This window comes from Tachysurus vachellii, chromosome 7 (assembly GCF_030014155.1).
Source record: "Tachysurus vachellii isolate PV-2020 chromosome 7, HZAU_Pvac_v1, whole genome shotgun sequence".
Classification (NCBI taxonomy): domain Eukaryota; kingdom Metazoa; phylum Chordata; class Actinopteri; order Siluriformes; family Bagridae; genus Tachysurus; species Tachysurus vachellii.
In genome coordinates, this window is record NC_083466.1 from 1 (window position 1) to 27,500 (window position 27,500).

A 27,500-nucleotide genomic window follows, 5' to 3' on the forward strand; every position below is an offset into this window, starting at 1 on the left:
GGTTTAAAATTTATTGTGTGATGGTTCAGGTATGATGTTAGTAATGTGCAGCTTTAACATTATAGTGGTAAATAGGACTTTAAATTTAGACATTTATCTCACTTAGTAAATGAATAGGATTGTTTTATCTTAATATGCTCTAACATATTATTATTGTAAATAGGACTTTAAAGCAATCAGTTTACTAAATAGGACTCTAAATGTAATCATTTATCTTAATGAATAAACAAATCAAGAAGATTATTTTCTTAAAAAATGATCTTCATCCTAATAAGTAAATAAATAAATAATTTGTTCTCTTAAATAATTATCTTTTATCTTAGTAAATAAATAAATAAATAGTTTATCCAATTGGCTATGGGACACGAGCCGAGGAGTGATCGCCCTACGGCTGGCCGCCATGGATGAGGGTGTATAGTAATGAAAGGCTGAAACACCCTGTGACTCTATGGTTTACTACTGATGACGTGTCTCACTATTTAGGATGTCGTCGGGCTAAAGAGGGCTTTAATTTAGTCTGTACCCTTAGCCCTAAATAGCATTTAGTGCGTTCTCCAGTCCTGAACCCTAAAACATAACCGCAGGTTTCCATTTCTAAGCCCTAAACATAACCATGTATCTAGCTCTGGTGGTTGGAGCCCTAAACCTAACCCTAAAACCTAACCCTAAACTTAACCCTAATTTTTAGAACCCTACACCTAACTCTCAGCCCTAAACATAACCGTGTTTCTAGCCCTAGGGTTTAGAGCCCTAAGCCTAACCCTAAAACTTAACCGTTAGCCCTAACCCTAATTCCCAGCCCTAAACATAACCGGAGATTTAAAGCGCGTTCGTAACCCTAATTTTTCGAACCGTAAACCTAACTCTTAGCCCTAAACATAACCTTAGGCGTCGTCTGAGGTCGGAACCCTAATTTAGACCGACCTCCAACTCTAGAAGAGCGCTTTAAGCTCGTAACTCTAAATAGGCGATGTTTTTTCGTTCGTCGTGACGGTGGTGGCCGAAAACGAGGCCCGAGTGGCAGGCCCGTGCACAACGTTGGTTCTGGTTCACTCCCGGAGCCACGGTCTTTTCCCCTAACCTAACCCCAATCCCTATCCCCAACTCTAATCCTAACCCCAATCCTAACCCCAACCCCAACCCCTATCCCCAACCCTAATCCTAACCCCAGCCCCAACCCTAATCCTAACCCCAACCCTAATCCTAACCCCAACCCTATTCCCAACCCTAACCCTATCCCCAACCCCAACCCTCATCCTAATCCTAATCCCAACCCCAGCCCTAATCCTAACCCTATCCCCAACCCTAATCCTAATCCTAACCCCAACCCCTATCCCCAACTCTAATCCTAACCCCAACCCTAACCCCAACCCCAACCCCTATCCCCAACCCTAATCCTAACCCCAACCCCAATCCTAATCCCAACCCCTATCCCCAACCCTAATCCTAATCCTAACCCAACCCCATCGCCAACCCTAATCCTAACCCCAACCCCTATCCCCAACCCTAGTCCTAATCCTAACCCCAACCCCATCCCCAACCCTAATCCTAACCCTAATCCTAACCCCAACCCTAATCCTAGTCCTAACCCCAACCCTAATCCTAATCCTAACCCCAACCCTAATCCTAAACCCAACCCCAACCCCTATCCCCAACCCTAATCCTAAACCCTAACCTTATCCTAACCCCAACCCCTATCCCCAACCCTAATCCTAACCCCAACCCTAATCCTAATCCTAAATCCCCAACCCTAATCCTAATCCTAACCCAACCCCATCGCCAACCCTAATCCTAACCCCAACCCCTATCCCCAACCCTAGTCCTAATCCTAACCCCATCCCCAACCCTAATCCTAACCCCAACCCCTATCCCCAACCCTAATCCTAACCCCAACCCTAATCCTAGTCCTAACCCCAACCCTAATCCTAACCCCAACCCCAACCCTAATCCTAACCCCAACCCTAACCCCTAACCCTAACCCTGACCCTGACCCTAACCCTAACCCTAACCCTAACCCTAACCTAAACCCAACCCTAACCTTTACCCTTACCCCATGCCCCTACCCTAACCCTAACCTTAACCCAGTACCCAAACTTGACCTTAGTCCTTGCCCTATCCTCTTACCCAAACCTTTGCCCTAACCTTAACCCAATACCCAACCCTACCTTTCCAACCGTTCTTTTGACCCCCACACCCCTTTCCGTTCCCTAAACTTAACCTTTACTTTCTCAGCTCTTTCCTTTCCCCTTCCTTTTCCCTCACCCCTCCTTTCCCTCTATTTGGCCTCTTCTTCTCTACTCTCCCCTCTCTCACCCAAAGTTATCCTAATTTCCACAAAATACTTACCTGTAGACCGGTCCTCCTTCAATACTTACCTTAATGCAGTAAAACTCCGGTTTCACTCCATCCATAAAATAGGGGATCTTGGAGACCTGTAAAATAAATAAATAAATAATTAAATCAATAAACACATTAATAAAAAAATATCTGATTAAAATAAATAAGGGGGGAAAGGGATTCTTGGTTGTGCCCGTGCATCAAAGATCCAATAGGATATTTTTTAAGGAACAATCTTTCTAAACCCTAACCCTAACCCTAACCCCTAGGGGCCTTTGGGGCCCATGGCCAAGGGCACAGACAACAGAGATATAATTATTTCGTCATTTCAAAGTATTTCATTTTGGGGCCCCCGGGGGCCACTTTTGTGTCATGGGGGCCATCTTGGTCACTTGTTGACGTTCGTACACTACTCAGATGGACTAAAAAGTTTTTGGCCCCCAGGGGCCTCTGGGGCCCATGGCCTAGACCTATTGATAAAGTGATAATACTGCTCTGTTGTACAAGTGAGGTCATTATTAGTCTTCATTTGCAGAAGGTCATCTAATTAAAAGCAGTAAAAGAAATGAAAAAATAAATAATAACTGTATAATGCATAGCGCCACCAACTGACAGAAAAATACCTCGAATTTCATCAAGAAATGGGGTTCAAGAAATGGGATGACCCAACTCAAAAGCTGTCCCATCAAGAAACCGACATCGCATATAAATGAATGGTAGGCGAAGGCTGCGAAGACTACGATGGGTCCGCCGTTAATAAAATTTGATATAAGCTATCTAAAATGCCAACTTCTCTCAGTAGACTCCTAACCCTAACCCTAACCCTAACCCTAACCCTAACCCTAACCCTAACCCTAACCCTAACCCTAACCCTAACCCTAACCCTAACCCTAATTAGGGTTTGATAGGGAACTATATCAAGAAACTGGGTCACTTTTTAATTAAGCACTTTATCGGGATTTTGACCTTGGATCCAAGCTCCTGGCAAGATTCTGAGATTTTAGAAAAAAAAATCGTCTTTCTACGACCTTCCTATTAGAAGCTCGGCTACATGTAATTTCCCTCCAACGAAAAAGGGGGTGCTAGACTAAATTTCAGACCCAACATTGAAAAATCCAACTTCTTGATATAAGTCCCTAACATTTTGACTTTTTTGAAAGTTTCAGACCCAACATTGAAAAATCCAACTTCTTGATATAAGTCCCTAACTTTTTTACTATTTTTTTGAATTCCAAGCTTCCGTATATATGACCTTTTATAGGACCATTAACTCAATATGAATTCCTAACATTAATTTTACTCCACCAAATCAGCTGATCCTGCCAATTTATTACTCCATTGATTGTAAATGCCCAAAAATCAAAGGCCATGTGTGGTCTTACCCAAATCCAACACTAATGTCCATCCAAACACCAGACTGCAGCCAAGTTGCTTTTTTTACAATCTTAGGTCTTAAAAACCAGCCCAATATCCCAGAATAGCTGAGTTGCCTTTGGCTATATTGGGTCTAGTATACATTTGTATTTATTATGGTTCATGTTGTCTTAGCATCTCTGCATGGTGATTTTAAATTAATGTACATGTTGGGTTTATATTAAGATGTTGGGTCTCTATAGCCAGCCCAACATCCCAGCATAGCCGAGTTGGGTTTGACCGTCTTGGGCCTACTGTATATTTGTATTAATTGTGGCTCATGTTGTCTTGGACATTGTTATAGCTTGCCAGTGTTTGCCAAGCCGACATCCGACTTTAGTCTGCTTGTTTGGGACTACATAGCCAGCCCAACATACCAGCATAGCCGAGTTAGGTTTGACCGTCTTGGGCCTACTGTATATTTGTATTAATTGTGGCTCATGTTGTCTTGGACATTGTTATGGCTTGCCAGTGTTTGCTCTTGAGCCAAGCCAAAATCCGACTTTAGTCTGCTTGTTTGGGTCTACATAGCCAGCCCAACATCCCAGTATAGCCGAGTTGGGTTTGACCTTCTTGGGCCTACTGTATGTTTGTATTAATTGTGGCTCATGTTGTCTTGGACATTGTTATAGCTTGCCAGTGTTTGCCAAGCCGACATCCGACTTTAGTCTGCTTGTTTGGGTCTACATAGCCAGCCCAACATCCCAGTATAGCCGAGTTGGGGTTGACCTTCTTGGGCCTACTGTATCTTTGCATTAATTGTGGCTCATGTTGTCTTGGACATTGTTGTAGCTTGCCAGTGTTTGCTAAGCCGACATCCGACTTTAGTCTGCTTGTTTGGGACTACATAGCCAGCCCAACATCCCAGCATAGCCGAGTTGGGTTTGACCGTCTTGGGCCTACTGTATATTTGTATTAATTGTGGCTCATGTTGTCTTGGACATTGTTATAGCTATATGGAGACCAACGTCCAACTGGAGATGGGGAACACGTGCAGACATCCACATCACACAGCATGCAGACAGCCACACCCTACAATAGTAAGGCCACATTAGATAAAACTCTCACAAAAACCTATTTCAAACTGATACAGGCACAACACCATATGGAAACAGTTAAAAACTCATTAGACACAGTCACCTTTCCGACAGGTATGGTCAGACAAGTCAAAAAACTCACACAGTTTATCAAGCCATCTTCACCCAATAACACCACAACGGAGAAAATCATACACAACACTACTGACTGGATGTACAATAACATGGTAATTTTACGAGAACATTACACAACAGTTATCAATAATCTTCTAGCACAGATTACCAACTTTGGGGATTTGGAGTGGCAGGTGGCAGTGAAGTGGGCCCGTAATAGGTATAAACAAAAATTAATTGACAGCAATTTGACCACTTGCAAACAAATCATTCTAGACAAACAGTCCCAATCTTTGGACACGGCGGGCCCTTCACATGCCACTCCACTCCAAAAGGCCGCTACTCCACAGGCCCAAGTCCACAAAAAACCACCTCGACACAATACAGCATATTCTATATCACCTTCTCTTTCTTCTACATCATCACCTTCTATAGTAATGTCACCAAACAACCCTAATAATATTAACTCTGATCACACTTTTCATTCTAGAACCGTCACTACGTCTGGGGAGAAGGACGGGGACACGGCTGAAACCACTGCTAGGCAGAAGGGGATAAGGATGAGAGGGCGACGTGAAGAGAAATCTTCTCCACCTGAAACCCGTTCTGAATCCTCCCTCCAATCTAAGCCTCTTGCAGTGGCTAAGCCATCCAGAGTGTCCTCCGACTCCTCAGACGAAGAGCCCTTAGATAGGGTCCCGCTCAGGGACACTCTGTACAGACACATCAATACAAATAGAAAAGCATCAGACTGGTCCATTTCAATACACAAACCCATAGTGTTTATAGGGGATGGTAATCTAAACCGTATCCCCTCAATCAAGAACACAAATATACAGATAGACAGCTTTCCGGAGGCTAATTTCTTACATCTCACCAAAGTCTTGCGGAAACTTTCACCACATCCACACACACAGCAGGTAGCATTAGCTGCAGGTATTCACAACAGACACCAACTACCATACAAGACAGCCATAAAACAACTACAGGGCCTGTGGAAGGCGGCCTACACAGCGTTTCCCAATGCCACAGTTCACACAGCACTGGTTCCATATTCGTGGTCTTTGCCTGATCAGGAACAGCAGAATCTGGAGGTGCTCAATGAATACATTGCGTCTCATGAAAATCCATTACTTGCCGAGAGTCAAGATCTCTTTAAAGTAGAAAAGGATGGCATATGCTGGACAACCGACACAGCACAGGCAATATTTGATTACTGGGTAGAGCAACTAGACCCTTAACAACACAATTGCAATAGATGTACATAACTTCAGACAACAACCTTAATAAAAACCAATTTAAGAACATAGAACCTACGAACTCAAAAACATGGATTTTCATGAGACACAATGTAGAAAGGTGAGTACACCCAAATGCAAGGTCACCAAAGTTACAATATGTACATCTCATTCTTGAAGGTTCGAATTTACGGTTTTCATCATCATAATTCTGTATGGCACAGGTCTCCAGGATCCCTTTCTGGTTGAAGATCATTTCATTGTCATCATTATCGTTCATTATTATTTATTATTATTATTATTATTATTATTTATATTATTATTATCATTATTATGATTAGTGTTATTGTTTATTAATTTTATATAAATAAAAAAGACAAAAAAACAGAGTTATGGATATAGAATCTTTAAATTTCTTTTGGTGTGTGGTTTTGTGGTGATTACTATTTTTAGCACTTACCCTTTTTTTTGATTATTTATCTTTTAGCACTTCTTTTAGCACTTATTGCTCCATACTCTTGTTTGAAATCTTTTTCTAGTACTGTAGCTATTATAATAATCTACTGTTATCTATCATTCCTGACCTCAACCTCTGTCCTTACCCCAATCTTACTTTTCTATTTCAACCTGTACCTCAAACTAACACCTAACCTTAACCTCTGCCCTTATCCTCACCCTATCCCCTTACCCCAACCCTAACCCTAACCCTAACCCCAACCCTAACCTTAACCTCTGCCCTTATCCTCTTACCCCAACTTTTGCCCTAACCTTAACCTAAACCCAACCCTAACCTTAACCTTTACCCTTACCCTATGCCCTTACCCCAACCCTAACCCTAACCTTAACCCAGTACCCAAACCTAACCTTAGCCCTTGCCCTATCCTCTTACCCAAACCTTTGCCCTAACCTTAACCCAATACCCAACCCTACCTTTCCAACCGTTCTTTTGACACCCCCACACCCCTTTCCGTTCCCTAAACTTAACCTTTACTTTCTTAGCTCTTTCCTTTTCCCCTTCCCTTTCCCCCACCCGTCTTTTTCCTCTATTTTGCTTCTTCTTTTCTCCCCCCTCTCTCACCCCAAATTATCCTAATTTCTATAAAATACTTACCTGTAGACCGGTCTTCCTTCAATACTTACCTTAATGCAGTAAAACACCGATTTCACTCCATCCAAAAAATAGGGGATCTTGGAGACCTGTAAAATAAATAAATAATTAAATCAATAAACAAATTAACAAATAAAGACATAAAATATCTGATTAAAACAAATAGGGGGAAAGAGATTCTTGGTTGTGCCCGTGCACCAAAAATCCATTCGGATATCTTGTTAAGAAATAGCTTTTTCAAAACCTAACCCTAACCCTAACCCTAAGCCTAAGCCTAACCTTAACCCTAACCTTGACCTACCCCTACACCTTTTCCTATCCCTAAGCCCAACCTTTACCTTCCTCTTTCTCTCTTCTCTCTTCCCCCCTCCCCTCCTCCCCCCTCCCCTCCTCCCCCCTCCACTGCACTACCCCTTCTTTTCTCTCTTTCCCCTTGTCTATTAATTAAATATATTTTTTAACACTTACCTTTATAGGATCCTTTTTCAATACTTACCGCTATCCATGTAGATTAGACAGTTCATTCCATCCATAGGGAGCTCCTGGAGACCTGCAATGCAGAAATCAAATAAATTTATAAATAAATAAATAATTATATCAATACATTAATTCCACCTACCTGGACTTATGCTTGTCACAATCCTCACACATTCTTTCTTCTTTCTTCTTTTTTGTTTACTGTCCCCATCCAGGTTTCTTTAGGCCCGTGCACCCAAAAGGGATTCATTCCCTTCATTAAACATCATTTATCATAACCCTAACCCTAACCCTAACCCTAACCCTAGGTCACATGGGACAAAGTTCTTACAAAAACCTATTTCAAACTCATACAGGCACAACATCACATGGAAACAGTTAAAAATTCACTAGATACAGTTACCTTCCCAACAGGGATGGTCAGACAGGTCAAAAAACTCACTCAGTTTATCAAACCATCTTCACCTAATAACATCACTACTGATAAGATTATACACAACACAACTGACTGGATGCATAACAATATGATAATTCTCAGGGAACATTACACTACAGTTATCCATAACCTTTTAGTACAGATCACTAACCTTGAGGATTTGGAGTGGCAAGTGGCAGTGAAGTGGGCCCGCAATAGGTATAAACTGAAATTATTTGACAGCACTTTGACTGCTTGTAAACAAACTATCATAGACAAACGGTCCCAGTTTTTGGATACTGCGGGCCCGTCACATGCCACTCCACTCCAAAAGGCCGCTGCTCCACAGGCCCTAGTCCATCCAAAACCACCTCAACACAATATTGAACACTCTGTATCACCTTCTTTCTCTTCCACACCACCATCACCTTCTGCAGTAGAACCACATAACACACACAACAATATTAACCTTCACCACATCTCTCATTCTAGAACTGTTACTACGTTTGAGGAGAATGACGGGGACACGGCTGTAACCACTGCGAGGCAGAAGGGGATAAGGATGATGGGGCGACGTGAAGAGAAATCTTCTCCACCTAAAACCCGTTCTGAATCCTCCCTTCCATCTAAGCCTCTTGCAGTGGCCAAGCCATCTAGAGTGTCCTCCGACTCCTCAAACGAAGAGCTTTTGGATAGGGTCCCGCTCAGGGACGCTCCATACAGACATATTAAAACAAACAGGAAATCAGCAGACTGGTCCATTAAAATACACAAACCCATAGTCTTCATAGGGGATTCTAATCTAAGTCGCATCCCCTCAATCAAAAACACAGAGATACAGATAGATAGTTTTCCAGAGGCTAATTTTTTACATCTCACCAAAGTCCTACGAAAACTCTCACCACATCCACACACACAGCAGGTTATAATAGCGGCAGGCATTCATAACAGACACCAACAACCACGCAAGACCTCTATTAAACAGTTACAGGGCCTGTGGAAGGCGGCCCGTACAGCTTTTCCCAAGGCCATCATTCACACAGCAGCTATTCACTATTCGATGTCTTTGCCCGACCAGGAGCTGACTAATCTGGAGGAACTTAATGAATTCATTACGTCCCATGAGAATCCATTGTTTGAAGTAAGCCCGCCACTTTTCAAAGTTCATAGGGACCACATACATTGGACAGCTGGGACAGCACAATTGATATTCGATCATTGGACAGAACAACTAGATCCTATGTGGTCATAACACAAAAACCTCTTTGAAAGAACAAAGTGCACTGACTGAAAACATGGATTCTCATGGGACCTAATGTAAAAGGGTAAGTCACACTAGTTGAAGGTCTTCAAGGTCATATAATGCACATATTTTAACTTTGAGGGTTTGTTTTGACGGTTTATAGCAGGTTACAATTTCATCAGCTGCAGGTCTCCGGGACCCCACTGTTTTCAATCATCATCATTCTCATCAGCAATATTATGGTCTATTTATATGTTTTATTATTATTATTATTATTATTATATTATAATAAAAAGATGTCTCTAGAGTTATGGAGGTTTATTTCTTATTTTATTTTTGTTTATGTGTGGGTTGCAGTGGTTTTCTATAGCACTTATTATTTTGATTGATTTTTCAATTTTTCATGGCACTTACCTCTTAGCACTTAATACTCCATATACTTGACTCTCTCTTTATTTATTTTCATTGTTCCTATTTTGTTATCTCCTAATCATAACCTTTATCCTTATCTTCACTCCATTCCCTTACCTCTACTCCTATTCTAACCTTAACCCAACACCTCTCCCATCCCTAACCCAACCCCTATCCTATACCTAACCTTAACCCAACACCTATCCCATACCTAACCTTAACCCAACACCTCTCCCATACCTAACCCTAACCCTGACCCCAACCTAACACCTAACCCTAACCTCCGCCCCTTTTCCCTTACCCCATTCTCCTACCCCAAATCCTTACCCTAACCTTGACCTACCCCTACACTTTTTCCTATCCCTAAACCCAACCTTTACCTTTCTTGTGTCTCTTCCCCCCCCCCCCCCCTCCCCTCTCCTCTACTGCACTATCCCCTCTTCTCTCTCTTTCCTCTGGCTTATTTATTCTTCAAAAAAATCATTACTTTTTAATACTTACCTTTATAGGATCCTCTTCCATACTTATCGCCATCCATGTATATTAGACAGTTTATTCCATCCATGGGGAGTTCCTGGAGACCTACAATGCAGAAAATAAATAAATTTATAAATAAATAAATAAATAAATAAATCAATACATTAATCAAACCTACCTGGATTTATGCTTTTTACAATCTTCATACATTCTTTTTTTCCTTTTTTCTTCTTCTTCTTTTTTGTTTACTGTCCCCATCCAGGTTTCTTTAGGCCCGTGCACCTAAAAGGGATACATTCCCTTTATTAAACATCCTTTATTTTAAACCTAACCCTAACCCTAACCCTAACCATATCCTAAGACCTAGCCCTAAACCTAAAGTCAACCCTAAACCCTAACCGCCGCCTACTCCTATAACCTAGCCCTAACCCTAACCTTAGCCCTAACCGCCGCCTAAACCTAAAACCTAGCCCTAAACCTAACCTTAACCCTAACCATAACCTAATCTTAAAACCTAGCCCTAAACCTAACCTCTAATCCTAACCGCCTCCTAATCCTAGAACCTAGCCCTAAACCTAATCTTAACCCTAACCATAACCGATAAACTCCAATTCGGACCGCTAGGCTAACCAGACTCCAAACGGAACCAGTTTTAGCCCTAAAATTCCCTAAATTTGGCTCTAAAAAACCTAAAAACAAAATCCAAAACTTATTTGCAAAAGATAACTTTCAAAATTGACCCAAAAAACATCTTGAATTGGATCTAATAACTCTGCATCTAAAACGGACCTAATACATAGAACTTGATTACCTAATTCGACCTAGCTAGTTAATTGAATTGATTAAATTGAATGATTAAAATTGTAATTAATTAATTAATTAATATAATTGTTGGATTAATGTAGCTTATTAATTGATTGATTTATTAGTTGGTTGGTGGTTCAAATTAATTTGTTACTTAATTTAAATACATACATACATGTATGTCCAAAAAATACATAATTAATGCTGCAGATGACGCCATTTCAACATAGGCTCCGCCTAAATGCACAGAGAGGATTCTGGGAACAGAATCAAAGGCTAATATCTCGGCAACCGTTCGAGCTATCGACGTGCCGTTTTTTTTGCCGTGTGCATCATGTTCTACTGTTTCAGAAGACATCAAAATAAAAAAACACACCAGAAATTTTATATTTCTACCCTCTTTGGGAAAACGGTTCACAGATATGTAGTGTCGGCTTGATCCATGGAGATTCGAGCTGGGGGGCGGCTACGTTAGTAGAAGCCTGATTGTTTCCCGAAACTATTCCATCGGAATAACGTAGGGAAGGAATCCGCTGACGTACGCTTAACCCATGGGGACCCAACCCAGTAGAAGCTTGATGGCTTCCTGAAAGATTTCATTTTGGAATTCGTAAGGAGGTCATCCGCTGGATTGCTACCCAGCCAGGGCCATCTGGAGGTGACGCTTTTTGCGTTGCGCTCTAGACCTCTGGTTTTAGCTAGGACAGGGAACGAACTGAGCATCTCGGATACCTAGCGGTGTTAACGAAGAGGTGCTTGGCTAGTGCCCCTGCCACGCTTCCCGGACCCGTGAGCTGCGGCCGTCGGACCCGTTCGCAGACCCTAGGTGAGTATTCGGCCTCCGAGGTGAGTTTTCGGCCTCCATGGGTCTTCTAGGACGCCGTTGGACTCCTTTCACGGACACGTTCGCTGACCCTGCCCGCTTGTCTCGGGAAACCTTGCGGTGTTAACGAGAGACATTCTGGGGGGGTGAGGTAAGTTGCCGGCCTCCCTGGGTCCACTAGGACAGCACGCAGGGCGGTGGTCTGGGGCCAACAGACCTTAAATGGGGCCAAGTCCTCTACTGGTGGCTAGCACCAACCACACGACAGTCCATCATGCACCTCACTGCACTCACACCAGATTACCTTCCTAAGGTTTTAAATTTCTTAGAAAATAGTCTGGCGAACAGTTGGATAGAAACACTACTCAAGTAATCTTGGCGCTGTAATTTTGCCACTATTACTGTCTATAATTATAACAATAAATAGGAGAAACTAAAATAAGATAGGGAAAGATAGTGTATTGCTGGTAGCTAAAGCTTAACCATTTTCACACCTAAACTCACTCTAAACGCAATTTTCACGCCTAAACTCACTCTGCTCTCCTTCACGTCCGCTCTCATCTTTTAGGACTAAATGATAGATGGTATAAATAAATAAATAAATAAATAAATAAATACATAGATAAAATAGGTTAATAGGCAAAATAGTTCATTGACTCCACCAATACGGAGGAGTTACTTAGCTTTAGCATTAGTCAACTTCTGATTGGACATGGGACACAAGCCAAGGCTTGATCGACCTATGGCTGGCCGCCTCAGAGGAGGGTGTACAGTGATCAAAGGCCGAAACGCCCGGTGAATCTGAGGTGCACTGCTGATGATGTGTCCTAAAATTCATAAAATGTTTGTTTTTAATTCCTTAAATAGGCCAATAATTCTAAAATGTTTTTTTAAATAAATAAATAAATAAACAATAAATAAATAAATAAATGTAAACATACCTGAACTTAAAAACCTTAAAACTTGCTGACATTGGAGATTGACCCACTCATTCCGGTGGCTCACCTCCCTTGTTATCTCAAAAACCCAGTGGGGTCTCAACCAAAACAAAGTTCTGACAGAGCGATAGCTGTGCAATAACATGCGTCGGCCCGTGTCTTTCCCTTGTCTCCCTATTCAAACCGCGCACGTTAAGACCCTGTGATGGGGGGAGTCATTGTATACTTTCAAAAACCTAACCCTAACCCTAAACCCTAACCCTAACCCTAATTTTTCTAACCGTAAACCTAACTTTTAGCCCTAAACATAACCTTAGGCGTCGTCTGAGGTCGGAACTCAACTCCTCCAACTCTAGAAGAGCGCTTTAAGCTTATAACTCTAGACAGGCGATGTTTTTTCGTTCGTCGTGATGGTGGTGGCCGAAAACGAGGCCCGAGTGGCAGGCCCGTGCACAACGTTGTTTCTGGGTCACTCCCAGAAGCACGGCCTTTTCCCCTAACCTAACTAACCTAACCCTAACCCCAACCCTAATCCTAATTCCACCCTCTATTCCCTATCCCCTTGGGCCTGGACCCGGGCCTTGGTCATTCCCCTAACCTAACCCAACCCCAACACTAACCCTAAGACCCTGTGATGGGGGGAGTCATTGTATACTTTCAAAAACCTAACCCTAACCCTGAGCAAAAATGTGCATCTGCACATATGTGCATTTTCGTTTTGACCACACAACCCTAACCCTGGAAGGTTCTCCACCAGATGTAGGGTTGGGGGTGGGGTTAGGATTAGGGGTGGGGTTAGGTTTTTGAAAGTATACAATGACTCCCCCATCACAAGGTCTTAACCTGCGTGGGTTAGGGTTAGGTTTTAGAACAGCGATTTCTTAAAAAATATCCAAATGGATTTTTGGTGCATGGGCACAACCAAGAATCTCTTTCCCCCTATTTGTTTTAACCAGATGATATTGTATTTATTTATTGATTGATTTATTTACTAATTTAATTATTTATTTTACAGGTCTCCAAGATCCCCTATTTTATGGATGGAGTGAAATCGGTATTTTACTGCATTGGAGGTAAGTATTGAAAGAAGGCCGGATACAGGTAAGTATTGTATGGAAATTAGGGTTGTTTTGGGTAAGAAGGAGAGGAGAGAAGAAAGGGTAGAGAGGAAGAAGCAAATAGAAGAAAAAAGATGGGGGGAGAGAAAGGGGGGGGAGGAAAAAGCTAGGAAGGTGAAGGTTAAGTTTAGGGAACGGAAAGAGGTGTAGGGGTCAAAAGAACGGTTGGAAGGGTAGGGTCGGGTTTGGGTTAAGGTTAGGACGCGGGTTGAGGTTAAAGGATAGGGTAGGGGTAAGGGTAAAGGTTAAGGTTAGGGTTGGGTTGTGGGTTAAGGTTAGGGCAGAGGTTTGGGTAAGGCGATAGGGTAAGGGCAAAGGTTAAGTTTAGGTTTGGGTACTGGGTTAAGGTTAGGGTAAGGGAATAGGGTAAGGGTTAAGGTTAGGGTTAGGTTTTGGGTTGAGATTAGGGCAAAGGTTAGGGTAAGAGGATAGGATAAGGGCAAAGGTTAAGGTTAGGGTAAAGGTTGGGGTAAGAGGGTGGGGTGAGGGTAAGGGCAGAGGTTAAGGTTAGGTGTTAGGTTGAGGTACAGATTGAAATAGAAAAGTAAGGTGGGTAAGGGCAGAGGTAGAGGTCAGGAATAACAGATTGCAGTAGATTGTTATAATCGCTATAATATTTCCACACACACACACACCTGGTGTGGAAATATTATAGCGATTATAACAATCTGTTATAGATTAACAATCTGATTAACAATCTGATTGTTATAATTAACAATCTGTTAATTATAACAAAAATGAACCCACGTTTACCAGAACTCTACTGGTTAGTAAGTACGTATTAAGGTTACAACCCGAAGTAAAAAGCTGAAGAAACCCTAAACGTTAATGGAAAAGACCCGCGAACCCGAGTGACTGAGGGAGAGACAGAGAGCTGTTCTGTGTGTGACTGTGAGTGAGCAGAGCGAGACGCAGCAACACAATACATCTGTATGTGTGTAGGGGAGGGGCGCTGTGACTAGCCTATCACTGTAGGGGAGGGGCGCTGTGACTAGCCTATCACAGAACGCTGACACAATCAGCTACTCAATGATGATTTTCATCCAATCCGAGCACAGATATTGACTCGTATTACTCGTATAATACTCGTAATCGGCAGAAGTGCTTTATCCGTACCGGATACTCGTTTTAGCCGAGTATCCAGCTCATCTCTAATTTCTATTAACTAATGTTATCAAAGATTACCAAATACAGTAAGAAATGTAGGCTATCACTCGTGGTTAGCTAATACATTTACTTTTGTTAACAAATTAAACCTTATTGTAAAGTGTTATCAATTGTAAATTAATAAAAAAATTAAACTTCACTTGACTGCTTGTTCATGCCTTGCTTTTTGACCATTCTCTGCCCTATTTTAAAATAAATAATTACATGCCACAGTGTGATCGTGCAGAAATGTTTGCAACAATCACATTATCAATTATGTTAACATTCTCTAACATTTCACAAATATGAACCCCATCCTGTCATAACCTGTGGGTGCTATGACCGAATTCTTATATCATGATTTGAGTAATTTAATAGTTGTTTTAAATAAAATTGTATGAGCACAATATAGTTTATAGTTTATTTTGTCTTTGTTATTAAAATAAGCAAAGATAAGCAAATAATAAGTAATATGACAATTACTATAATAAGAAAGATACAAATCAAATAAACAGTGCTTCAAATTTTTCATACTTTTATGTTCCCACAGGTTAGTGTAGCCATGACAAAACCAAGTGAACTAAACCTGTCTCTTCACTGTATATGTTATATGATGTGCTTATAATTTATATAATTTGAACTAAAATTCTGCACTTGTATTAATATCTGAAATTATGCCTGATATCACTATGTAGCCTGAAGATGTTGAGGTTCTCTTTGGGTGTGACAAGATTGGACAGGATTAGGAACGAGTACATCAGAGGGACAGCCCATGTTGGACGTTTGGGGGACAAAGTTAGGGAGGCGAGATTAAGATGGTTTGGACATGTTCAGAGGAGGGAGAGTGAGTATATTGGTAGGAGAATGTTGGACATGGAGCTGCCAGGCAGGAGGCAAAGAGGAAGGCCAAAGAGGAGGTATATGGATGTAATTAATGAGGATTTGAAGCTAGTGGGTGCAAGTGTTGAGGATGCAGAAGATAGGGTTAGGTGGAGAGAGATGATTCGCTGTGGCGACCCCTGAAGGGAAAAGCCGAAAGAAGAAGAAGAAGAAGATCACTATGTAGCCTGCCTGCTTTTAACCCTGCTTCCTTTTTTACAGATTTTGGTTTTGGTTTTTTCTTACAGATTTATTCAGTGAGACTTTTTCCTTAAAATTATCATCATGGACATTGCAAGTAAATGTAAACCAAATAACCTTAGAAGGAGGGTTGTTAAAAGAGTAAATGAATTTTGGTGTAAAAAAATAAATAGTCTAAGACTCTTTGAATGTTGTTTATATTATTAATATTTCTTCTTAATGTTTTCAACTGAATTCCACTTAAATGATTAAGTACAACTGAGTAGCTGTAATTATTTATTCTTAAATGTATTCCTAAATGTTTACTCTTAAAGCTGTAATTATTTAAACACTTGTCAAAAGTAAATTGTTTTGAGTACATTTGTTGTTGAGTGTTCCATTTACCACTCCGTCCAGGGTGTATCCTGCCTTGATGCCCGATGACGCCTGAGATAGGCACAGGCTCCCCGTGACCCGAGGTAGTTCGGATAAGCGGTAGAAAATGAGTGAGTGAGTGAGTGTTCCATTTACCTTTGAGTTAATAAGACTTTAACATACTGTCAGCTGCATGTGGGGCACATATGGGCCGTTAGATTTTAACAGAACTCAACCATACTAAAATTGCATATACGGCTCACATATGGGCCACATTAAATTGTATTATTTGGCTCATGTTTGGTGGAGTTATGGCACTCCTTTGGTTCAGTTCTGGCAAAGAAGAGGTGTGCCATATTTGGGCCACATAAAATTACATTGGGCTCATGCTTGGTGGACTTATGGCACTGCTTTGGTTCAGTTTTGGCAAACTAATCTGGGCCACAGCTCAGCTGTTTATCTGGCCCAAAGGAAACTTGCTGACTGGGATATATATGATTAAAAACATCATCACATCATATGTATATGTTACACATATTACTGTTACTGTATATTGTACAAAACAAAATATTACACAATATTGTTATTTGCACTACCATGCACTTCTCACACTTTATGTACATAACTGATCTGTCATATATTCTGTGTTTATATTTAATACTCATAATGTCTCTTGTATCACATCTGCATTGTCTTGTATAGTGTTATTTATGTCTTTATTGTCTTGTATTGTATAGTGTTATTTATGTCTGTATTGTATAGTATAGTGTTATTTATGTGTGTATTGTCTTGTATAGTATAGTGTTATTTATGTGTGTATTGTATAGTATAGTGTTATTTATGTGTGTATTGTATAGTATAGTGTTATTTATGTGTGTATTGTATAGTATAGTGTTATTTATGTCTTTATTGTCTTGTATTGTATAGTGTTATTTATGTCTGTATTGTATAGTATAGTGTTATTTGTGTGTATTGTCTTGTATAGTATAGTGTTATTTATATCTGTATTGTATAGTATAGTGTTATTTATGTCTGTATTGTATAGTATAGTGTTATTTATGTGTGTATTGTATAGTATAGTGTTATTTATGTGTGTATTGTATAGTATAGTGGTATTTATGTGTGTATTGTATAGTATAGTGTTATTTATGTCTGTATTGTATAGTATAGTGTTATTTATGTGTGTATTGTATAGTATAGTGTTATTTATGTCTGTATTGTATAGTATAGTGTTATTTATGTCTGTATTGTATAGTATAGTGTTATTTATGTGTGTATTGTATAGTATAGTGTTATTTATGTCTGTATTGTATAGTATAGTGTTATTTATGTCTGTATTGTATAGTATAGTGTTATTTATGTCTGTATTGTATAGTATAGTGTTATTTATGTGTGTATTGTATAGTATAGTGTTATTTATGTGTGTATTGTATAGTATAGTGTTATTTATGTGTGTATTGTATAGTATAGTGTTATTTATGTGTGTATTGTCTTGTATAGTATAGTGTTATTTATGTGTGTATTGTATAGTATAGTGTTATTTATGTCTGTATTGTATAGTATAGTGTTATTTATGTGTGTATTGTATAGTATAGTGTTAATTATGTCTGTATTGTATAGTATAGTGTTATTTATGTCTGTATTGTATAGTAGTGTTATTTATGTGTGTATTGTATAGTATAGTGTTATTTATGTCTGTATTGTATAGTATAGTGTTATTTATGTCAGTATTATATAGTATAGCGTTATTTATGTCTGTATTGTCTTGTATTGTATAGTGTTATTTATGTGTGTATTGTATAGTATAGTGTTATTTATGTCTGTATTGTCTTGTATTGTATAGTGTTATTTATGTCTGTATTGTATAGTATAGTGTTATTTATGTGTGTATTGTCTTGTATAGTATAGTGTTATTTATGTGTGTATTGTATAGTATAGTGTTATTTATGTGTGTATTGTATAGTATAGTGTTATTTATGTGTGTATTGTATAGTATAGTGTTATTTATGTCTTTATTGTCTTGTATTGTATAGTGTTATTTATGTCTGTATTGTATAGTATAGTGTTATTTATGTGTGTATTGTCTTGTATAGTATAGTGTTATTTATGTGTGTATTGTATAGTATAGTGTTATTTATGTGTGTATTGTCTTGTATAGTATAGTGTTATTTATGTGTGTATTGTATAGTATAGTGTTATTTATGTCTTTATTGTCTTGTATTGTATAGTGTTATTTATGTCTGTATTGTATAGTATAGTGTTATTTATGTCTTTATTGTATAGTATAGTGTTATTTATGTCTGTATTGTCTTGTATTGTATAGTGTTATTTATGTCTGTATTGTATAGTATAGTGTTATTTATGTCTGTATTGTATAGTATAGTGTTATTTATGTTTGTATTGTATTGTATAGTGTTATTTATGTCTGTATTGTATAGTATAGTGTTATTTATGTCTGTATTGTCTTGTATTGTATAGTGTTATTTATGTCTGTATTGTATAGTATAGTGTTATTTATGTGTGTATTGTATAGTATAGTGTTATTTATGTGTGTATTGTATAGTATAGTGTTATTTATGTCTGTATTGTATAGTGTTATTTATGTCTGTATTGTATAGTATAGTGTTATTTATGTCTGTATTGTCTTGTATTGTATAGTGTTATTTATGTCTGTATTGTATAGTATAGTGTTATTTATGTGTGTATTGTATAGTATAGTGTTATTTATGTGTGTATTGTATAGTATAGTGTTATTTATGTCTTTATTGTATAGTATAGTGTTATTTATGTGTGTATTGTATAGTATAGTGTTATTTATGTCTGTATTGTCTTGTATAGTGTTATTTATGTCTGTATTGTATAGTATAGTGTTATTTATGTGTGTATTGTATAGTATAGTGTTATTTATGTGTGTATTGTATAGTATAGTGTTATTTATGTGTGTATTGTATAGTATAGTGTTATTTATGTCTGTATTGTATAGTAGTGTTATTTATGTGTGTATTGTATAGTATAGTGTTATTTATGTCTGTATTGTATAGTATAGTGTTATTTATGTCTGTATTGTATAGTATAGTGTTATTTATGTCTGTATTGTATAGTATAGTGTTATTTATGTCTGTATTATATAGTATAGTGTTATTTATGTCTGTATTGTCTTGTATTGTATAGTGTTATTTATGTCTGTATTGTATAGTATAGTGTTATTTATGTGTGTATTGTCTTGTATAGTATAGTGTTATTTATGTCTGTATTGTATAGTATAGTGTTATTTATGTCTTTATTGTCTTGTATTGTATAGTGTTATTTATGTGTGTATTGTATAGTATAGTGTTATGTCTGTATTGTCTTGTATTGTATAGTGTTATTTATGTCTGTATTGTATAGTATAGTGTTATTTATGTCTGTATTGTATAGTATAGTGTTATTTATGTCTGTATTGTATAGTATAGTGTTATTTATGTCTGTATTGTATAGTATAGTGTTATTTATGTCTGTATTGTATAGTATAGTGTTAATTATGTCTGTATTGTATAGTATAGTGTTATTTATGTCTGTATTGTATAGTATAGTGTTATTTATGTCTGTATTGTATAGTATAGTGTTATTTATGTGTGTATTGTATAGTATAGTGTTATTTATGTCTGTATTGTATAGTATAGTGTTATTTATGTCTGTATTGTATAGTATAGTGTTATTTATGTGTGTATTGTATAGTATAGTGTTATTTATGTGTGTATTGTATAGTATAGTGTTATTTATGTCTGTATTGTATAGTATAGTGTTATTTATGTCTGTATTGTATAGTATAGTGTTATTTATGTCTGTATTGTATAGTATAGTGTTATTTATGTCTGTATTGTATAGTATAGTGTTATTTATGTCTTTATTGTATAGTATAGTGTTATTTATGTGTGTATTGTATAGTATAGTGTTATTTATGTCTGTATTGTATAGTATAGTGTTATTTATGTGTGTATTGTATAGTATAGTGTTATTTATGTCTGTATTGTATAGTATAGTGTTATTTATGTGTGTATTGTATATTATAGTGTTATTTATGTCTGTATTGTATAGTATAGTGTTATTTATGTCTTTATTGTATAGTATAGTGTTATTTATGTGTGTATTGTATAGTATAGTGTTATTTATGTCTGTATTGTATAGTATAGTGTTATTTATGTCTGTATTGTATAGTATAGTGTTATTTATGTGTGTATTGTATAGTATAGTGTTATTTATGTGTGTATTGTATAGTATAGTGTTATTTATGTCTGTATTGTATAGTATAGTGTTATTTGTGTGTATTGTATAGTATAGTGTTATTTATGTCTGTATTGTATAGTATAGTGTTATTTATGTCTGTATTGTATAGTATAGTGTTATTTATGTCTTTATTGTATAGTATAGTGTTATTTATGTGTGTATTGTATAGTATAGTGTTATTTATGTGTGTATTGTATAGTATAGTGTTATTTATGTCTTTATTGTATAGTATAGTGTTATTTATGTGTGTATTGTATAGTATAGTGTTATGTATGTGTGTATTGTATAGTATAGTGTTATTTATGTGTGTATTGTATAGTATAGTGTTATTTATGTGTGTATCGTATAGTATAGTGTTATTTATGTGTGTATTGTATAGTATAGTGTTATTTATGTGTGTATTGTATAGTATAGTGTTATTTATGTCTGTACTTTTGAGTCACAAACAGCTGGAACCAAATTCCTTGTGTGTGTCAACACACTTGGCCAATAAACCTGATTCTGATTCTGATTCTAATTCTAAACATTCTAAACATTCTAAGGGTAAAAATTCATGTTAAAATTTCAAGCTGTTGAAAATCAAAACATGTCAAAATTTGTTTTCCTTTTCTGCTACAGCTTCGATTTTAATTACGGTCAGAAAATTCCAATATTATTACATTAAAATAACGATTTTTTATCTTTGACAATAAAGTAGTATGCTTGGAAAACCCCGCCCTCCTGCAATGATTGGCTAAATAGGTCGAAACGACGCGAAAGTACCCGTCATGGATTAGCCAATCAGAAAGTCGTAACGTGAGAGAGGCGGGGTTTGGCGAAAACGAAGCTATCGAGAACAAAAAGAAAAAAGAGAAACTTTGTATTTTGACGATATTTTAGACTTTAATACGATGTAAACGTTCGGAGCCGTAAAACACACCAACAGGTAATTAAAGCGTTATGGGGACGAGATCGAGCCGGTTACAGGAGTCTGTGTGCGGGCCGCTGCAGAAAGACGGCGGCGTGAAGCGAGAGTCTCTCCGGCGGCTCCGCAGCTCCAGGCCCAGCAGCCTCGCGCTCGATTTCTCCTCCAGCTTCGACCGGGACTCGGAGGCGAACCAGAGCCGCAGTGAAGAAGGCAGCGACTCGGACACCGGCCGTCGCGTCTCCCCGTCGGACGGCGATAACGGAACCGTCCGCAGTGCGGAGCCGGAAGTCGATAACGATGAGGAGACTCCCGGAAGCCCAGAGGGTTTCTCCCCAGAGGAAACAGCGGCGCTCCGGGCCTCAGCTGAGCGACCGGCCGCTACACGGAGACACTCCACCGCCCGGAGCAGCACCGCCAGATCGGCCAGGGTCCGGACCGTTAGACCGGTTTCAGAAGCGTGGGTCGGACTGTACCGAGTCAGACACAGCAGTATGTTCATTATTATTATTATTATTATTATTATTATTATTATTATTATTATTATTAGCATCACGTGATACCTGTCATCTGCTCCATCCACGACTTTATAATTAGAACTAAGTGACTCTCTATAACACGATGTTGTTATTATAACATATTCATGTTACACTTTAAATCACAACGTTATAATATTCTTTACAGTGTGAACATTAACACCGTTTCATTGTTGTTAGTAATTTACATCTCATAAAAATGTGGAAATATTAAACCGCCGTTAAAACAGGAAGTGATTTAGATCTAAAGATTTACACACACCAGGACTACAGGATGTTTTTACAAATGACACATTACCCGGAAGCACAATACATGTCTGTCTGTTCCCTGTCTGTCTGTCTGTTCCCTGTCTGTCTGTTCCCTGTCTGTCTGTCTGTCTATCTGTTGTCTGTCTGTTCCCTGTCTGTCTGTCTGTTCCCTGTCTGTCTGTCTGTCTGTTCCCTGTCTGTCTGTCTGTCTGTTCCCTGTCTGTCTGTCTGTCTGTTGTCTGTCTGTCTGTCTGTTCCCTGTCTGTCTGTCTCTGTCTGTCTGTTCCCTGTCTGTCTGTTCCCTGTCTGTCTGTCTGTTGTCTGTCTGTCTGTTCCCTGTCTGTCTGTCTCTGTCTGTCTGTTCCCTGTCTGTCTGTCTGTTCCCTGTCTGTCTGTCTGTCTGTCTGTCTGTCTGTTCCCTGTCTGTCTGTCTGTCTCTGTCTGTCTGTTGTCTGTCTGTCTGTCTGTTGTCTGTCTGTCTGTCTGTTCCCTGTCTGTCTGTCTCTGTCTGTCTGTTCCCTGTCTGTCTGTCTGTCTGTTCCCTGTCTGTCTGTCTGTTCCCTGTCTGTCTGTCTGTCAGTTCCCTGTCTGTCTGTCTGTCTGTCTGTTCCCTGTCTGTCTGTCTGTCTGTTCCCTGTCTGTCTGTTCCCTGTCTGTCTGTCTGTCTGTCTGTTCCCTGTCTGTCTGTTCCCTGTCTGGCTCTTCCCTGTCTGGCTCTTCCCTGGCTGTCTGTCTGTCAGTTCCCTGACTGTCTGTTCCCTGTCTGTCTGTTCCCTGTCTGGCTCTTCCCTGTCTGGCTCTTCCCTGTCTGTCTGTCTGTCTGTCTGTTCCCTGTCTGTCTGTCTGTTCCCTGTCTGTCTGTCTGTTCCCTGTCTGTCTGTCTGTTCCCTGTCTGGCTCTTCCCTGTCTGGCTCTTCCCTGGCTGTCTGTCTGTCAGTTCCCTGACTGTCTGTTCCCTGTCTGTCTGTTCCCTGTCTGTCTGTTCCCTGTCTGGCTCTTCCCTGTCTGGCTCTTCCCTGTCTGTCTGTCTGTCTGTCTGTTCCCTGTCTGTCTGTCTGTTCCCTGTCTGTCTGTCTGTTCCCTGTCTGTCTGTCTGTTCCCTGTCTGGCTCTTCCCTGTCTGGCTCTTCCCTGGCTGTCTGTCTGTCAGTTCCCTGACTGTCTGTCTGTCTCCCTCAGCAGTGCGCTGTCCATTCTGCACCAGGATGTTTCCCGGAGGTCATATTGAGGAGCACCTGCTCACCTGTCTCACCTCTCCACCCCTGCCTTATAACAGTAGGTTTATTTCTTATGCTGTTTCATGCACCTACATGTATGCAATGTTTGTGTTATGATGCAGAGAAAGGGATTGTGGGTAAGAGTAAGAGCTCATGTACAAGTCATGAAGTGAATCTTTCAGGAAGAAGCTGATTGGTTAAACAGGTGGAGAATCCAGAGCCCGTTTAAGTCCAGTGACATATATTTAAAAAAAATAATAATAATAATTAAGAAAGTGTTTAATTTCCTTTAATTGGATGAGAAGCAGGCAGATTAATTTCTCTCTCATTAAGGAGTATTCCCATTGTGATCATGAGGAAACAACCTCATTCCTGTCATTCTGAACTTTAACACACCACCAGGAGAACTGTGTGTGTGTGTGATGTGGAACATGAACACTTGTGATTAAGAAGCTTTTCACAGTCACTGATATACAACAGCGTGTGTAACATCTAATATGGAAATAAATAAAAGTGAATAATTAAATTTTATTTAATTAATGCTGAAAGCATTTCAGTTTAAACTGATTCTCATGTACAAGTATGAACTTTCTCCCTCTTTCCTTTTCTTTTCCTTCATTCAGTGTTTACTCATGGCACTAAATTAAATGCTAACCCTAACCCCAGCTACTGCGGTTTCAGTGTCCTAAAGCACATTATTGCATTAGTTGAGTGTCTGTCTTTGCTGTGTGTTTCCTGCAGCTGATGTTCTGAGTAAAGACAGTGGAGAGTGTTGCATCTGTCTGGAGGAGTTGCTGCAGGGGGACACCATCGCTCGCCTCGCCTGTCTCTGTGTCTATCACAAAAAGTAACCATGCCCACTTTGTCTCTCTGTTTCTCTCAACATATAGAATAGATAGAGATTATGTGTAGTGTGTCCTGATCCTCTTCCTTCTCCTGTCTGTAGGTGTATTGACTCATGGAGCTCAGTGAAGCCCTGCTGCCCCGAACATCCTTTTAACTGATTGTGGTTTTCTGTCTGATTGCTCAACTCAGGTCAGTACACACTCAAACACCACATTTCCAACACCATCTAAAACATCTAACGCTTCTCTTAAACACGTCTTCAGCACATTACGCTAAGGAAAGTCTATATAGTGTGGCTTTAGTGAACCATGAATTATTGCAATGAGTAATTCAGTAATGTTCTTTCATGGAAGCAACAACACAGTGTATTCACACAGCTGATAAATTCTGAATGGGCAAGAACAGGAAACCCCTCCCCTATACAGTGGTGTGAAAAAGTGTTGGCCCCCTTCCTGATTTTTTTATTTATTTATTTGCACATTTGTCACACTTTCAGATCATCAAACAAATTTAAATATTAGTCAAAGATAACAAATAAACACAACATGCAGTTTTTACATGAAGATTTTTATTATTAAGGGAAAACTAAATCCAAACCCACATGGCGCTGTGTGAAAAAGTATTTGCCCCCTAAAGCTAATAGCTGGTTGGTCCTCAGCAGCAAGAACTGCAATCAAGTGTTAGTGATAACTTACAGTGAGTCTGTTACAGCTGAGTCTGTGGGGGAATTTTGGTCCAGTCATCTTTTTGTATTTTTTATTGTTGTAAATCATCCACATTGGAGGGTTTTCGAGCATGAACCACCTTTTTAAGGTCCTGCCACAGCATCTCAATAGGATTCAGGTCAGGACTTTGACTCGGCCGCTCCAAAGTCTTCATTTAGTTTATCTTCAGCCATTCAGAGGTGGACTTGCTGGTGTGTTATGGATCATTGTCCTGCTGCAGAACCCAAGTTCACTTCAGCTTGAGGTCACGAACAGAAGGCCGCACTTTGTCCTTCAGGATTTTTTGTAGACAGCAGAATTCATGGTTAAGTTTATCACAGCAAGTCTTCCAGGTCCTGAAGCAGTAAAACAGCCCCAGACCATCACACTACCACCAACATGTTTTACTGTTGGTATGATGTTCTGTTTCTGACATGCAGTGTTACTTTTACACCAGATGTAACGGGACACACACCTCCATAATCAGCTTTTGTCTCGTCAGTCCACAGAGTATTTTCCCAAAAGTCTTGTAGATCATCAAGATGTTTTCTGGCAAATCTGAGACGATCCTTTGTTTTTTTGCTCAGCAGTGGATTTAGTCTTGTAACTCTGCCAAGCAGGACATTTTGCCCCAGTTTCTTATGGTGGCGTCATGAACACTGACCTTAACTGAGGAACGTGAGGTCTGCAGTTCTATGGATGTTGTTGTGGGGTCTTTTGTGACATTGTGGATGAGTCGTCGCTGCCCTAGGGGTAATTTTGGTCGGCCAGCGACTCCTGGGAAGGTTCACCACTGTTCCATGTTTTCACCATTTGTGTATAACAGCTCTCACTGTGGTTCACTGGAGTCCCAAAGCTTTAGAAATGGCTTTATAACCTTTTCAAGAGTGATAGATCTCAAATACTTTCATTCTCATTTGTTCCTGATCTCAGCATGATGTGTAGCTTTTGAGGATCTTTTGGTCTACGTCACTTTGTCACTCAGGTCTTATTTAAGTGATTTAATGATAGTGAACAGGTGTGACAGTAAAAAGGCCTGGGTGTGGCTGAGACATTAAACTCAGGTGTGATAAACCAGTTATGTTATGTTTTGTTGTGTAACAGGGGGGCAAATACTTTTTCACACTGGGCCATGTGGGTTTGAATGTTGTTTTCCCTTAATAATAAAAATCTTCATTTAAAAACTGCATGTTGTGTTTACTTGTTATCTTTGACTAATATTTAAATTTGTTTGATGATCTGAAACGTTAAAGTGACAAACATGCAAAAAATATTGTCAGGAAGGGGGCCAAGACTTTTTCACACCACTGTATGTAGGAAAACCCACACACACCTCTCATCCAGCTAAATATTGCACAGTGTATTGGGACAAAGCCAAGAATTTAAGATCTACAGGTTTGAATGCGTCTTTTAGTTTCTAGCATTTTTTTATTAATATCGTGTGTTTGTGTGTTTTAAGGACTCCATGCTGCTGCTCACTCCGTCAGTGTACTACAGTGCGAGTGGAGGAGGACTGAAACTATACTTTTTGCCAGCGCAGGACACTTGCTCACTTTGAGAAACTAAAACAATGAAATAATCCATAAGGATGAGCTGAACTGAGTCACACTCAGAAAAGAGAAAGGAACAAGCCTCTGGGTGTGTGTGTGTCTGTGTGTGTCTGTGTGTGTATGTCTGGGTGTGTGTGTGTGTGTTGGTTGGAGATTTCTTTTATGAACTAAAGGAGTTTATTTTATTATCTATATAATGCGACTGTGTTGCACTAGAGATGAAAACAGCCTTTCATTTTTTATAAGTGCAGTTTGAACCTTTGGTCTCGTCTTATTACACATTTTGGATGCTTTAGAGTTCAGCTGACTGTGGCATCATGTGTATGGAGTGGTTTTTGTGTCAGGGAAAGAGGAACAGAGACCTCTGAATAACTCTGATGTCTTTATAACACCACTAGGACACAGGAAGTGGACACTCTCCTTCTTCCCTCACAGCCAGGTGTCTCTCACACTGGTGTCCAGTCCAGAGTCAATAATCCAACATGACCAGTTTAAACACACATTTATTTCATACAGAAATGCTGTTTATTATAATAATATCAATAATAATAATAATTAAAGCATTAGTTAAAATCTCAGTGTTTTACATTAAATTACAGTCTGCCTATTTATTATTATTATTATTATTATTATTATTATTATTATTATTATTATTATTATCAGTCTCACTCTGGATTTTTGCCAAAATTGTTTTTA

At 39.1% G+C, this 27,500-nt stretch overlaps 1 protein-coding gene across 2 annotated transcripts in view; it reads left to right on the forward strand.

Annotated features, from left to right (window-relative positions):
• Positions 1-21,582: 21,582 nt before the first annotated feature.
• The window catches only part of zgc:66427 (uncharacterized protein LOC406256 homolog), a 6,382-nt gene continuing 464 nt past the window's right edge, over positions 21,583-27,500 (forward strand). The window contains exons 1-5 of one of the 2 annotated variants that reach the window (XM_060873632.1): positions 21,583-22,195; positions 23,670-23,762; positions 24,446-24,551; positions 24,651-24,739; positions 26,714-27,500. The exon at positions 26,714-27,500 is cut by the window's right edge and continues 464 nt beyond it. In XM_060873632.1, the coding sequence (XP_060729615.1) occupies positions 21,739-22,195; positions 23,670-23,762; positions 24,446-24,551; positions 24,651-24,708 (714 nt within the window). In that variant the 5' untranslated portion in view covers positions 21,583-21,738 and the 3' untranslated portion in view covers positions 24,709-24,739; positions 26,714-27,500. Of the gene's footprint in view, positions 22,196-23,666; positions 23,763-24,445; positions 24,552-24,650; positions 24,740-26,713 lie in introns of both variants that reach the window. The other variant, XM_060873631.1, reaches the window with a different exon arrangement.